Consider the following 14142-nt stretch of genomic DNA (forward strand, 5'->3'; position numbering starts at 1 on the left):
GACAATTTACTCCTGAATTCAGGAGTAGCAAGCTGTAATCTCTGCCAGGCGTATACTGCAATGTGAATGCTGCTACGCCTGGTACCCGATGTTTTTTTGGTCAGAACTAAGAAATTACATTTCGCGTGGTTGTAAAAGGTCACGGAAACACCTAAAGTGGTAGCTGATGTTTACGTCAACCAGAAGTGAATGCTTGGTGGAACTGGTCGGAGTAGTGCTTGGGGTAAGCTAGGTGTGTACACACGGTAGGAGTAGGGGAAATATTTGTGGAATTTTTATCAATATTAGCGCAAGTTTACGCCGGGTGTAACTCAAAATGTGAACACACGACTTATACTCTATAATAAAATGTGATTTATAGCAGACACGAACATGACAGCTGAGCTGTAAAATGAATTAAGAGTACTCAATCAAATTGTATATGACACCTATCAATTACATCATGATATGGCAGGCATTATTACATAACTGGTAACCTACAAATGTAAGCACTAGGTTAGTAACTGATTGGATTTACCATGGCAACCAGATTTTGTTTTCATGGAAACCACACACTTCTCATTTCCTGGCTGCTGCTGATCAAAGGTACGGTAGTCTAAATTGGAATAACGTATGTATGACTACGATCAAATATTGGAAAGGGGAAAAAGTGTCTTGGGGGATACTTTGTTCACATATTATGATCTTGAAATATATTGATAAACCTACTAAACAAATTTTTCTAAACAACAACTTCAACAAGTCATATTTTCTAGAAAACAATGCATTCAAATAAATGCAACAACATACACAAATTCTTTGGCCTGGATTTCCACTCAACTTCTGCCTTGCATTAGAGATGTTGGGAGAACCTTGTCAGAAAGAACTCTGTGAATAAATACTTTATCTCCCCTGGCAATGAAGAAAAATGTATCCAAACAATGTTAATGCATTGTGCAAAATAGAATCTTCTGAAGTTGTGTAATATTACATTATCCTTTAATTCTCTGCTCTGTCACCAGACTCCTCCACTTAAACAATAATTTACATTGAACAATAGTGTTGTTCTTCTTATTGTAACCAGAAGCCCAAGGAAAACAATCAATTGTTTTCCATTAAAAGTGTTTTAAAGTCTAGGCATATTCTAAAGATTAAAGCAATATGCAGACTTTTTATTAGACGTACAATATTGTATGTAACATATCTACGTTATTTAATCTATTGTCATTCTATTTCCAGTAATGTTTAAGTTCTAACGAATGTTTGATGACGTAAAATCGATAATATGTTATGTATAATATCTGGTAGAAATATATTATCGATTTTACGTCATCAAACATTCGTTAGAACTTAAACATTACTGGAAATAGAATGGCAATAGATTAAATAACGTAGATATGTTACATACAATATTATACGTCTAATAAAAAGTCTGCATCTGCTTAAATGTCAAATTTGACCAGAGCCAGGGGTGGAAGTGCTAATACATATCCATGTATGGAAAATGCAAATTTAATATTCTTCTATAATATTCTATCGATAAACACTGTAAAAGTATGTTACATTAGATGATTTTCAAAATGGCGGACCGGAAGTATTTTTTGTATTTTGCCCATGTTAATGTAAGTTTATCACAATTCTTTTCGTCAAAAATTTGGCTCTAATAAACGCCCCATTTTGACAATTTTCATGCCCTGGCGTTTATTAGAACAATGTAGTATATGGTGTGATTGAGTCAGCATTCATTAATAGTTTTAATTTAACACATAAACACACATCACATACACTGACACACCACCACAGAAGGATACACTATAGCCAAAGTAACAAATTCTCGATCATGAGAGGACGTACCTTCTGCGTCTGCGTACTTTTTATAGAATAACACGATCGCGCGACCTGCATGACCAAACCTCGACCTTGCCTGCCAACGACCGTGTGATTGGTCAATTCTCAAAAGCTGTGTTTGCGCCGTATAAGCGCCGGTATTTGCGTAGTACGCTCGACGCAGATACCTTTGCGTACAAAAGAGGGCTATCATAATCGAGAATTTAATATTTTGGCTATAGTCACAATACTGTAGAATTCCATCTACAAGCATCTATATATCATGTGACACGATCAAGGGAAATGAGTCGCATGTCGCTAATATTGATTTTCAGATATTTGAGATATATTGTTTTCAGAGATTGATAAATTAACGTAACTTCGTATCAACTTGGGGTTTTCAGTTTCTGAAAGCTCTAAATGTCGTCTTTAGAAACATATTTCATTTTCGACCAGAGTCGACATGTGACTCATTCCCCTTGATCATGTCACATGCCTCTAAATAAGGTTTTTTAATGAAAGAGACGAAAGGCAGATACCCTCCACAAAAACATTATTTGTGGTTTGAGCAACTGATACAGGCAGCTGTACAAATATGTATTATTGCAAGACCAACCTGTTGTAATGTGTTTGTAGAGAGTATCTGCCTTGAGTTCATTTCATTAAAAAAAAAAACTCATTTTAATAGAAGTATGCTTGTAGACAAAATTCTACAGTATACCTGGCACCAGGGATGAAAACACTGATATAATTTCCTGAAACTGTTTAACATTTCCTGAAAATGTGTATTCCCCTATACTTTGTACAATGAAGATCCAAGCAAAATTTCCTGAAATCAGGAAATTTCCTGAAGATTTCCATCCCTGCCTGGCATGTACTTACCGTCTATCATTACCGACAACGTCTAAATATCCTAGAGGAGGTGAGTTTCCCGGGTCGTATTTGCCTTGTGTTACTTGTTTAACATAGGCCACTAGCAGCAATTTGTCTTGATATGAGAGGTGAATGGCTTTGCCTTCCTTTTCTGTACCAAAAACAAAGCAACAGAAAGAATGAGAGCAAAGGAAATAAACCATGTCAGTTATTTTCAAACATACATTACATATCGTTGGTCGCAACACATAGTGGCGTACGGGAAGGACAAAATATGTTTCCGATCAAAAGGATGCCGATTTTGAAGGATATGCGACGATTTTATTGCATATATCATTCAGTAGAAGTCACAAAGTAGAAGCCCAGACATTTCTAACAAATAAACAATTAAGACCATTCGAAGATTTGTGAACTGTGATGCGGGGGGGGGGGGGGCATTTGTCAAACTGTGTAACCCTAACCCTACATGTAGCCCTAACCCCTAGCCCTAACCATAAGTTCCCATTGGCTTACACTATACAAATGTCGTCACTCGGCTGCCTGTGGTATGTGTGGTTTATTGTTTCTTTAAAATACAACTGATTAATCATATCATTATCAACAGAATTGTAAGCAGCTATGTTTTATTTAGGGATTCAATCATGTTTCACCATTGTTCATCACTGATTAACAACGATGCGTCCGCGTCGTCTGAGTGGTTTACTTAAAGCTGCCTGAGCGAAGTAAACCACTCAGACGCGCCGGACGCGAGTTGTTAATCAGTGATGAACAATGGTGAAACATGATTGAATCCCTTTCAACAACGAAACAAGCTAAAGATGTATAATTCACATGATTCTTTCATTCTGAATGTCCGTTTGCCATTGCCACTAAACCTTACAAGAAGATCGCAGTATTTCTGTTGATATCAGTAAAAGCGGTAATATTCAGCTGCTATTATGCGCCAACATTAGAGAGTTCGTGTTTACGCATACGTTCCAGGCATGACCAATTTTACGCGCTCATGCGTAACACGTATGCGTTAACTTACGTTCACGTGTACGCTCAGGAAAAGTGTGAATTCATCACCGATTAACAACGCTTGGCTCCTGTACAAGGGTATAGGAAGAGTTGTTGAATGTATTTTCAACATACATACATGTACATGAGTAACATGACATATAATCAAGCCAAAAATTTAGTGTTTTGTCCCACAATATCAAATTTCAAGTATGCTTGACTGCTTGTCCATTTCACAGGCTACTTATTAGCAATATGACAAACCTCCCATTAAAATTTAAAAGTTAAATCAGAGATCCTTTAATAATAGAGATAGGACACTCTCTACAAACTGCCCATACCATGACAGCAGTTGAAGACATGCATGCATAAGCGTTGTCGCCATGCCAAGTCTTACTACTGAACGTGTAATGAGAAGATACCATAGAGTCCTACATATAGAGATCTGAGGAAGAGACGGTCCGAATTGACCTATTAAGTGACCTATAATTTATCCGAGAATCACATTTTTAGAGTATACGTCCGCCCACCGCTGTCAATCATTCTAATGAACAAATAAACAAGCTCTGGCAATGACGTAATCCTAATTATAAATGAGAAAATCACATTGCACATGTACTGTCTGCTGTACTAGATGTCTTCCAACAAGTGCCGGAGTGTCGCGGTCCTGGTTAAATTAATCACTTTTGAAAAGGATGGACATGGACAAATGCTTGTTTTTGTGATGCACTGCTCATCACATTTACATAAACTGATCACGGCGACTTCAATTGCATTGTCATACTCATCACAGTGACTGCGATTGCAGATGAAAATTAAAATATTCATTCAAAATGTTACCCCAAATACATTTTTACAATATCCACTGATTTGAATAATTATCATTTTGAATTAATTCATTTCCATGTTGATGACCAGAGGGGTTAGGGGCACTTTCTGTGTTACCATCAGAGCAGGCCCTTACATTTCCAACTAAAGTAGTAAATTTAAATTAACAAAATAATAAATCATATGACAAGTGACATCATCACTAGGCAGCAAAATCATGTTTACAAAAGCAATGTATATCGTCAGGGCTGTGACACTCGTATTCAAACCCTGTATAAAAATTGAAGTCACTTTACGGCAACTTAACTAACACATCGGCAGTTTGAGTGACAGTTGCTAGGCTTTTTCAGTACACCTAGTAACGTCCTGGTAACGCTCAGGCACCTTAGCCTAAAGTTTACGCACGGTTCGCACAACAACGTTGTACATACTTCTGCCACGGTGGAACAGACTTATCCTATATTCAATTGACAAGTTCGTATTTGATTGACAGTTGCTGGGCATTTTCAGTACACCAAATTTATCCAAGATGGCACACATCAACTGCCAATTTTTCGGACCCTTTCCAGCAAAAATACAGCTTATTTAGCCAGTCTCGTCATAGGGTCATCGAACAGAATATTTTCCTAGCATATTGAGCTAACTCCTCAGCTATTTGGTTTTCACGATATGATAGTAATAGAAAGATTCGACCAAATGTTCGCCGTTTTTCGCCATTTAATTTTTTTGGAAACGATGACGTAAACATTGCATCATCTCTTCCACAGATAATACACTTCTACACAGCTATGCCATCACATGCATGAAGGCGCATAGGCTGAATGACTGACTTCATTTGCAAAGCGAGTGGCTTATCCTATAGTATATTAGTACTCGAGAATCCTTGATATCGTTGATCAATCAGCTTGATGCCCTGAAAACGGAAGTAAACACAGAGTATGTGTGTGACTTGCTTTTCTGTAAAAGCAATCAAGTATAAATTTGACTTTTCCCTAAATTGAAAGCATTTTGATACTGCCGACAATCAATACAAAAGAAGATCAATACTTTTCATTAATAATATTTTTTTATTTTTTTATCAGGAAGCTGTTGTATGGGTATATAGTAGGTGCCCATCAAAAGACAACTCAACCTTTATGATGATACATGGTAATTAAAGTATGTGTAGTGTTCTTTGCTGAGTATGTAATTTATTTTACATGATACATATCTGTTTTACTTAGTCCCATTCTTTTTAAGAGAATATGTGCATGTTTGCAATTACCCTTGCCTACATATGTACAAATGTTCACAAGCAACACTGGCGTAGATTTCTTTTTGACATTGGGGGGGATGGGGGTGGAAAATTTCTTGAAGCATAGTGAATCCAGCACCTTTTGGTGACAGAAAAAAATTTTTGGTAAAATTTGCCATATATTGAAGCTAAACTGGTGAAATATAGTGCAAAAGTGGAATAAATTTGTGTGAAGCGTGCAAAAATCGGCACTTTTGGGCTAAAATGGCCAAATATGAGGTTTATTTGAAGAAACCCACATACAGGCATCAACATTGGGGGATGATTGTATGGACCATCCCCCTGGCAAAATACCCCCCGATCTACACCTTGATGATTCACAGAAATGTGAATTGCATACAAAATTGTACAATGTAAATGGTACATTAAAGAGGCATGGTCCAATTTTTCATGTTCTGTTTTCTATCTTAGATTAGAGCCAACAATTGAAACAATACGTTTCCAAATTTTGATTTGCATTGTTACAGAGGTTTTGATACATGTATGAGAAACAGAAATGTGTGTAACAATGCCCCATACAACAATACACTTCAGGTGTGGTAACCACAAATCACTACGTTTTATTCACACCATTTAAATGAAACATATATTGGGCATTCTTAGTCAGTGGGAGTGGTCTAGTTCGTAGACACATTTCTGATTGGACAATCGCATGATTTCGGGTGCCGTCTATCAGGCCGTAGAGCGACCCCACGTCATCATGCGTCTTGATAATGCGTAACTGCGCGTGTAGAGGTGCTTGGCGTATGTATCGCGCTGGATGCGTGAGACTAGTGCAGAATACGTGAGCAGCGCTAGCAGTACGCGCAACAGAATACGTGAATTTGTAAACAAGTTTCGTTCATTTTATAATGAGGGGAATTTTATGACGGTAACTTAGTTTTGCTTAAAAAATTGTTTATAGTTATCAAAATAATATTTAACTGACTAAGAATGAGAATAAGCGATAGGAATTTTATTTTGCCTATCCTCTACCTATGATAGGCGACAGGCAGGTCCAATATTTTTATCGTAGTGGATACCGGCTGCGCCGGCATCCACTACTCAAAATATTGGACCTGCCTGTCAATCTTCACACGGTAGAGGATAGGCAAAATAAAAATTCCTATCGCTTATTCTCTAATTAAATTATGCGCCTTTTTCTGATACCAAAATTCCAGTTTTGATGAATAAAAATGGAGGAAGGGGCTGTCGATCGGATCAAGGACCTTTAATACTAAATATTATTACGATAAAAATGTCAAGTTTTACATCCTTACCAGCTGAGTATAAAGCACACGGTATTTCTATGAATTCTACAATTGGCATTTGAGTAATTTTACAAAACAAACAAATTTCATAGCAAGGTATTTTCACAAATTGAAATGTCACAAAATTCTATGGTAAATGCCCGGGGTCAATGACTTTTCATAAACGTCACACCTAAAAGACCATTTTAGTATTTTTGCATGTACACGATGAAAGAAACATCAAATATGCAAATGTGAAGCCTCTAAATAGTCAAATCACTTCCCTGGTGAAATTTACATCTTCAGTCTTTGTGTAAATAAATCACAATGACCCTTAATTGACTAACGAGCTAGTTAACGAGACAGTATGTAACATTCATCACAGCTCATCCAGACAATATATCATACATCTAATTGGATGAAACTAAATAAATGCTTGCATACATGGTATCAAGACTAAAATATATATCGAGTCAACAGGAATTAAAATGCTAATGTTTTGGAGAAAATGTCTGTAGTCTTGAATTGATCATCATTTTACATTTTAATAAGATCAGTGGCAAGATATATAGCCCTGAAAATCAATCATAATGCAAACATTTTCAAGCAATCGTCACATCACAGATTGCGCATACACTACACACGTAAACCATCTTGCTATCAACATGATCAAAGCCTATCATCCTACCTTTCAAACGACACACAAGACAAATTTTCTGCAGCTCTAGAACACACAAAATCCTCAACTGATCATGTAATAACAAGCATCCAAATCAGACAACACGCTCAATATGGCAGTTCGTTATAAAAATGGTGAACTACACTGGCCGTGCTGGCAGCTATTTGTAGTGTTAACAGTCTGTCAGTGCAAATTTATGCATAATTATAGAGTTATCTTGTGCTGTGCTTGCTGAGTGCTTATATACTGTAGCCAACCAGGTAGAGAACATCCGGCCAGCCAGCCAGCTTGTTGTGTGTGAGGAGGCGGTTAATTTATTATAATCATCGCATGCATGATGGCAGCAGCACTGTCTGTGTATAGCTGCAGCTGTAGTCATGATGATAGTGGAATTGACCTCATGGATGATTCAATTTTCTATAGAGGCGTGCAGGACTACTTTATTACATGAAATACATTATGTATAAGGTATATGATTTACTTTAAAATTCCATGGTTAGTGGTTTGTGCTTCGTTACATTACTTTGGATTCAAAATTTTTATTGAAATGTCTCAGTGTATTCTATACCCCTTAGATATTTATGATTTCCTTCAAAAAATGAATATGGTGCAGGGAGTCTAACAGTCTATTGGTTGAAAAAAATTCTGATTCTAAAAAGTAACAAGAAAAAGAAGAAAATACACTTTTTTTTTTTTCAGAATATTTCATTTATTTTGGTGTTGGTTTCTTTTTGTTTATTTTTTACCACTTTTTTGAGCTTCAAAATGTTTATCCTTTTGTCATGTACATTTCATTTATTCTAAAAAGTAACAAGAAAAAGAAGAAAATACACTTTTTTATCAGAATATTTCAATTTTTAACTTTTTGTGTTGGTTTCTTCTTATTTTTACCACTTATATGAACTTAAAAATGTTTATCCCTTTGTCATGTACATTTCAATTATTGCAAACTTTCACCTCGTTTTATAGAATGTCTAACATTTACTCAAAGTCAATGCAGTCTTCATAAGGTTGATATTACAGGGATGCAATATCGGAGAGAATCAAAGAATCTATTCTCGTATAAAATGATTCTCCTAATATTATAGTCTGCGAGAATCAAAATCAATTTGTATAAAATGGTTAGTTTACAATATGTGGGCAATCAGATGAGAATTAAATTGATTCGCGCACATTTCTGTGACGAGATTCAAAATTGATTCTCCTAAAGAGCTCTCTGCAATGAAATTGCACCTCTGGAAAGTGTGATCCCAGCAAAAGTGTAAAAAAAAATTGAAATTGTATAAATTACTTACAGTTATTAAAATTGTCATGTAAATGTAGGATTGTAAGTATTTTTATAATGAAAAAATTGGGCAAAAAACCAAGGAAAACAGCTCAGTATTGACAAAGTTGAAGTCCCATTAAAATACATGTACGTGTAGCTATTGTTCTCTTTAAATTCTCTTTTCGTGTAAAATGACCCATTTTGTCTTTTTATGCTCAATGGGGCAACAGGAGACATTTTTACCTGGGCATTTTTGACAACTGAGTTACCATTAAAATTATTTATCATATACTGAAAACACCTAAGGTTTAGCACACTTAGTTCTTGGTTCTTTTAAGACCTCTAAATAAGCATCCCATTTTAATTATTTGCTTGCACAAAATGACCCATTTAATGACATATACATTGCAACAGGTGCATTCTGGGTATTAGTGACTAAAGAGCTGATACAATGATTGCATACAAGAACTACACTATGGCATACATGTACATTGTAGACAAGTTTTCAATCCCTTGATTCTGAGTTTCCTGTCACATATTTTCAGAAAACAAACATACTGTGTTAGCACTACCCTCGGGCTCTACATGTACTATCCAGAGAGGTTGCAAGCGCTTCGGTTGAATGCATCTCGCTACTCGCTCGGATGCTTGCGCTACACGCTCGCCAAGTCCGCGAGGACCAAAAACTGCGGCTAACACTGTGTGTGAAAAGGAAAAACCTCATATTGGACAAACCACCTCATTTTTTAAGCTGCCCTTAGCAACAATTAGCTTTGTTATCCTGGCAATATGAGTAGTAAATAAAAACAAGGTACACATTGAGTACAGGGTTCCTGCACCTTGAAGCCTTTAAAATTCAAGGATTTTCAAGGACTTTCAAAGTCCAAAAGCATGATTTTCAAGGACTTACGACAACACAAAAATCATGAAGCAGCTCTCCATCTCTCCATGCAGCACATATTAACGAAAGTGACAGCTCCTCTCCACTCCCCAAATTTTGTCAAAATCAAACTTTAGGTAAAATTCCAATTTTGAAGGACCTTGTGCAAATTTCCAGGGCTTTCAAGGCCTTGAAAAGGTGTTTCCAAATTCAAGGATTTTCAAGGACTGCGGGAACCCTGTGAGTTCCACCCAAAGCAGCAAAACAAGGTACAAAACATGCACTTATTCCACCCAACTGACATAGTTGGCAGTGGTGATACAAACCCACCCTTTTTCTTTTAAACCCACCCTTTTTATTTTATTCCCTTTATACCAAAACTCCAAAACCCACCCTTTTTAAATCGTGGTTACTAATCATAGACAAGTGGTTATAGTGGTCCAGGAAGTGCAGATTTGCATCCAAAGAGACTTATATTGAAGTTTTGGATGACCAAACACTACAGAATGGGATTTCAGTGTTTCATTTAGTGTCATTCAATCGGAAATTACAGTAAGCTTTGAGATTGCAATTGTTGACTTCTAAACCCACCCTTTTTATCAGTGACCACCCTTTATATTTGGACACACATTTTAACCAGAAATTTTTCAAACCCACCCTTTTAAGCATTTTGTGGACCTCTCAAACCCACCCTTTCTAAAGTGTGGGTTACCAACAGTGCAACAGGGTTGGCTCAATTTAAAAAAATTGATTTAAATCGCAATTTAAAAAAAAATCAAAAGTGGGAATCGGTTCAGAAGATCACACCCAGTGTGAAGGAATAATAATAGTTTAGAAGATCACCTCACAGTGTATGGGAATCCTCTATAAAGGGTTCAGAGGATTATCACACAGTGTGGGGGATAACAGTGTGGCAGAGGATCACCACACAGTGTGTGGGAATCCTCTATAAAGGGTTCAGAGGATTATCACACAGTGTGGGGGATAACAGTGTGGCAGAGGATCGCCACCCAGTCAGGCCTCGAAATAAGCCAGAATTTCTATGGGCCATTTGGGCTCTTGATCTAAAATGTTTGAGGGCCCTCACAAATTTTTGTGGGCCCGAATTTGGGCCATTGGTTTTAACCTATGAACCTCACAAAAAAGTGAGAAAAACTGCCACAAATTTTGCGGGCCATTTGGGCCCGCCGGATGTATCTTTTGCGGGCCCTCACTGATTTTCGGGGGCCGAGGGCCCTTGGGCCCTCCATATTTCGAGCCCTGCACCCAGTGTACATGTATGGGAATCCTCTATAAAGGGTTAAGAGTGTGAGGGAATAATAATAGTTTAGAGGATCACCACACAGTGTATGGGAATCCTCTATAAAGGGTTAAGAGGATTATCACACAGTGTGGGGGATAACAGTGTGGCAGAGGATCACCACACAGTGTATGGGAATCCTCTACGGGTTTGGAGGATCACCACACCGTGCGGGGGAATAACAGTGGAGGATCGCCACACAGTGTACACGTATGAAAGGGTTCTGAGGATCACCATACAGTGTGGGGGAACAACAGTGAAGGATCGACATACAGTGTGTGGGAATCCTCTAAGGGTTTGGAGGATGGGGAGAGGATAACTTCACAGTGTGGGCATGGTGTGGGGGAATAACAGTGGAGCATCACCACACAGTGTACAGGAATCCTCTAAGTGTTTGGACGATCACCACACAGTGTCAAACTGAAAAGTGGTAGAAGAAACAATGTTTTTAAATACAATATCTCTGGTAAAGACAGTGGCATTTGTTTATACTTCGCGAAATTGACCGATGACGATGTGACAAAAGTGGAGTGTTTGTTTACAGGACACCTGATAGAACACAATTTACCAGTCAATGCATCGGATAATGCAAACCCACTATTTAAAAACAAATGTTTCCTGATGTAGTAAAATTGCTGCAAAATATCACTGTGGTAGAACTAAATAGCAAGCAATTATTAACACTACAGTCAAGAGCAGTATGGATGAAATAACCAAGAAGCCGAACTCAACCCTTCAGTCTAGCTACCGACGGACCGGTAGCAATGGCGGAAGTGGAGAACAGTTATATCCTGTTATTATATCACATACTTTACCGACACAACAGGACAAGTTGAGCAAGTATTTTATAGTATGCCTGAATGCCAATCGAACTCAACAGATGATAATATAACATATTTGGTTTGTTTTTATGAGTTGAAAAAAGGCTGCAATACCATGGAGCAATTGCATAGCATTTGGATCGGACAATGCAAGTGTAATAATGGGGACGAAGAAACGAGTACTAATTGCATACATTCTGAAAGAGAATGCTAAGTGTAAGATCGTGGACTGAGAAGGCAGCGAAATCACTTCCTATTGCTGTCGATGAGTTCCTTCTTGATATATTTTATTATTTGGACAAGTTAAGCAAGCGGCTGAAAAACCACAAGATGTGTGATGCTGAAAATAAGAAAATCCTAAAACATGTTAACTCTAAGTAACTTTCACTCACAAAGTGCATTGAGCCAATGGGAGGCTGTTCTTCAAAGAAAAAGCAGCCGCATCTGTTTGTACTACTGTTAAAGCAAACACTGCCAGCTCATCCTCTGCTCCCAAAAGCAAGGCAGCTAGTATGTACTACCACAGCAAAAGCAAACACTGCTAGCTCCTAGCTCATCCTTTGCTGAGTTTGCTCCCAAAAGCAAGGCAGCTGGTACTACTGTAGCAAAAACAAAGACTGTTACATGTAGCTCATCCTCTGCTCCCAAATACGAAGTAACCACATCTGTTAGCACCATTGGCAAAATCATCCAAATCCTCACATAAAGCTGTAGAACAAACTACAGTGTGCCTCTCCTACTACCACAGAGCAAGCTGCTACAAAGGCTAAGAAAAGAGGACTTGATCCAAAGAAGGGCAATTCTGTGAAGGCTAAGCGTGTTTGTACTGGAAATTCCTTACAAGAATCCCATGCAACAAGAGTAAATAGGTTATTCTTTTCCCCACAAACAAAACTCTGACATTTCTTTCTAAAATATGGAAATTCAACCTCTTGCAAAGAGATTCATGAGCCCTGCATCTACCTGCTGTACTGAAAGATATCATGGTAAGATTTGTCAAAGCAACAGTGATTTTGTGTTTGCACACACTCTCGAGTGTAGATTATGCAGACATAAACAATCAAAAAAGTAACGACGATGTGATGATTGGCAAAGGAGCCAAGAAATACTGTAAAATCTTCTGCTTTGTTGAGTGACGAAGCCATCAACCAGTTCTACTAATCGATGTGCAGTTATTATGAGAATGCATGTGCTTATTATTAAGCGTGGTCTTACGGTGGTACAGTACACCCCCTGATCAATTTTGTGACTAATTTTGCATTTTTCTCAAAAAATAACTACACAGTGGTAACAAAAGTTACGTCCATTATAGGGGCAAGGAATCCAATTACTTCACTGAAATTGCAGTGATTCAAAACAAGTGGTTCATTATATATGTTAAGAAATGAGGTACATTCTAGCTGTACCTCTTTTCTTATCATAAGTAATGTACTGCTTGTCTTGAGTCACTGAAATTCCAGTGTAGTAACTGGATTCCTTGCCCATAACTTTTGTTACCAGTGTGTTATTATTTTTTGAGAAAAATGCAAAAATAATCACATATTTATCAAGGGGTGTAGTACCACCTTACCCCTGGAATTATGGAAACTTTGGGGTTTCATCATAACTGAAAATTGTTGGTCTAGAGTATATTTATGTACACATATCGATATAGAATGGAAATAATGACTTGATGAATCCATCTTTGAGGCCAAATTTGGGCAAAAGAGTTTCCAGAAAGCAGCTCTCACGCCGGGCTCTCATGTTGCTCTCTCGGCTACGACAATGAGGTTTCTTATGACCCAGATATGACCTGACCTTGTCAGACCGAATTTGCAATTAACCAAGTTGCATTGGATAACAAAGATTTGTAGCATTGCATTGCACAAATAGGTTGTATAGCAACATGTTAATAGCTCTTCTAGTCCAGTCGTTTATTATTATGGTACACAAAATGCAGGCATGAGACTGCACTTTCCTAAAAAAAACTGAAAAAACTTAAAATGCGCGTGAAATTGGGCAAAAAGTACCCAAAACAGGCTGAAATTAAATAAAGTTGCGGAAATTTTGACTATAAAAAAAACTGAATTCAGTTTTTTACCTGAAAATTCTCATGCCTGAAAATGAATGTATTGTACATCTAGACACTTCGTTCCCCTACATGTATAAGCGCTCACCCAGTGACTT

The 14142-nt window shown here is 37.5% G+C and overlaps 1 protein-coding gene across 2 annotated transcripts in view; it reads right to left on the reverse strand.

Moving 5' to 3' along the window:
• LOC140152050 (Golgi resident protein GCP60-like) overlaps positions 1 to 14142 on the reverse strand; it is a 53855-nt gene that overhangs the window by 24111 nt on the left and 15602 nt on the right. For both annotated transcript variants that reach the window (XM_072174380.1, XM_072174434.1), the window contains exon 2: positions 2689 to 2830. In XM_072174380.1, coding sequence (XP_072030481.1) covers positions 2689 to 2830 — 142 coding nt within the window. The remainder of the gene's footprint in view (positions 1 to 2688; positions 2831 to 14142) is intronic.

This window comes from Amphiura filiformis, chromosome 1 (genome assembly GCF_039555335.1).
Source record: "Amphiura filiformis chromosome 1, Afil_fr2py, whole genome shotgun sequence".
NCBI lineage: Eukaryota > Metazoa > Echinodermata > Ophiuroidea > Amphilepidida > Amphiuridae > Amphiura > Amphiura filiformis.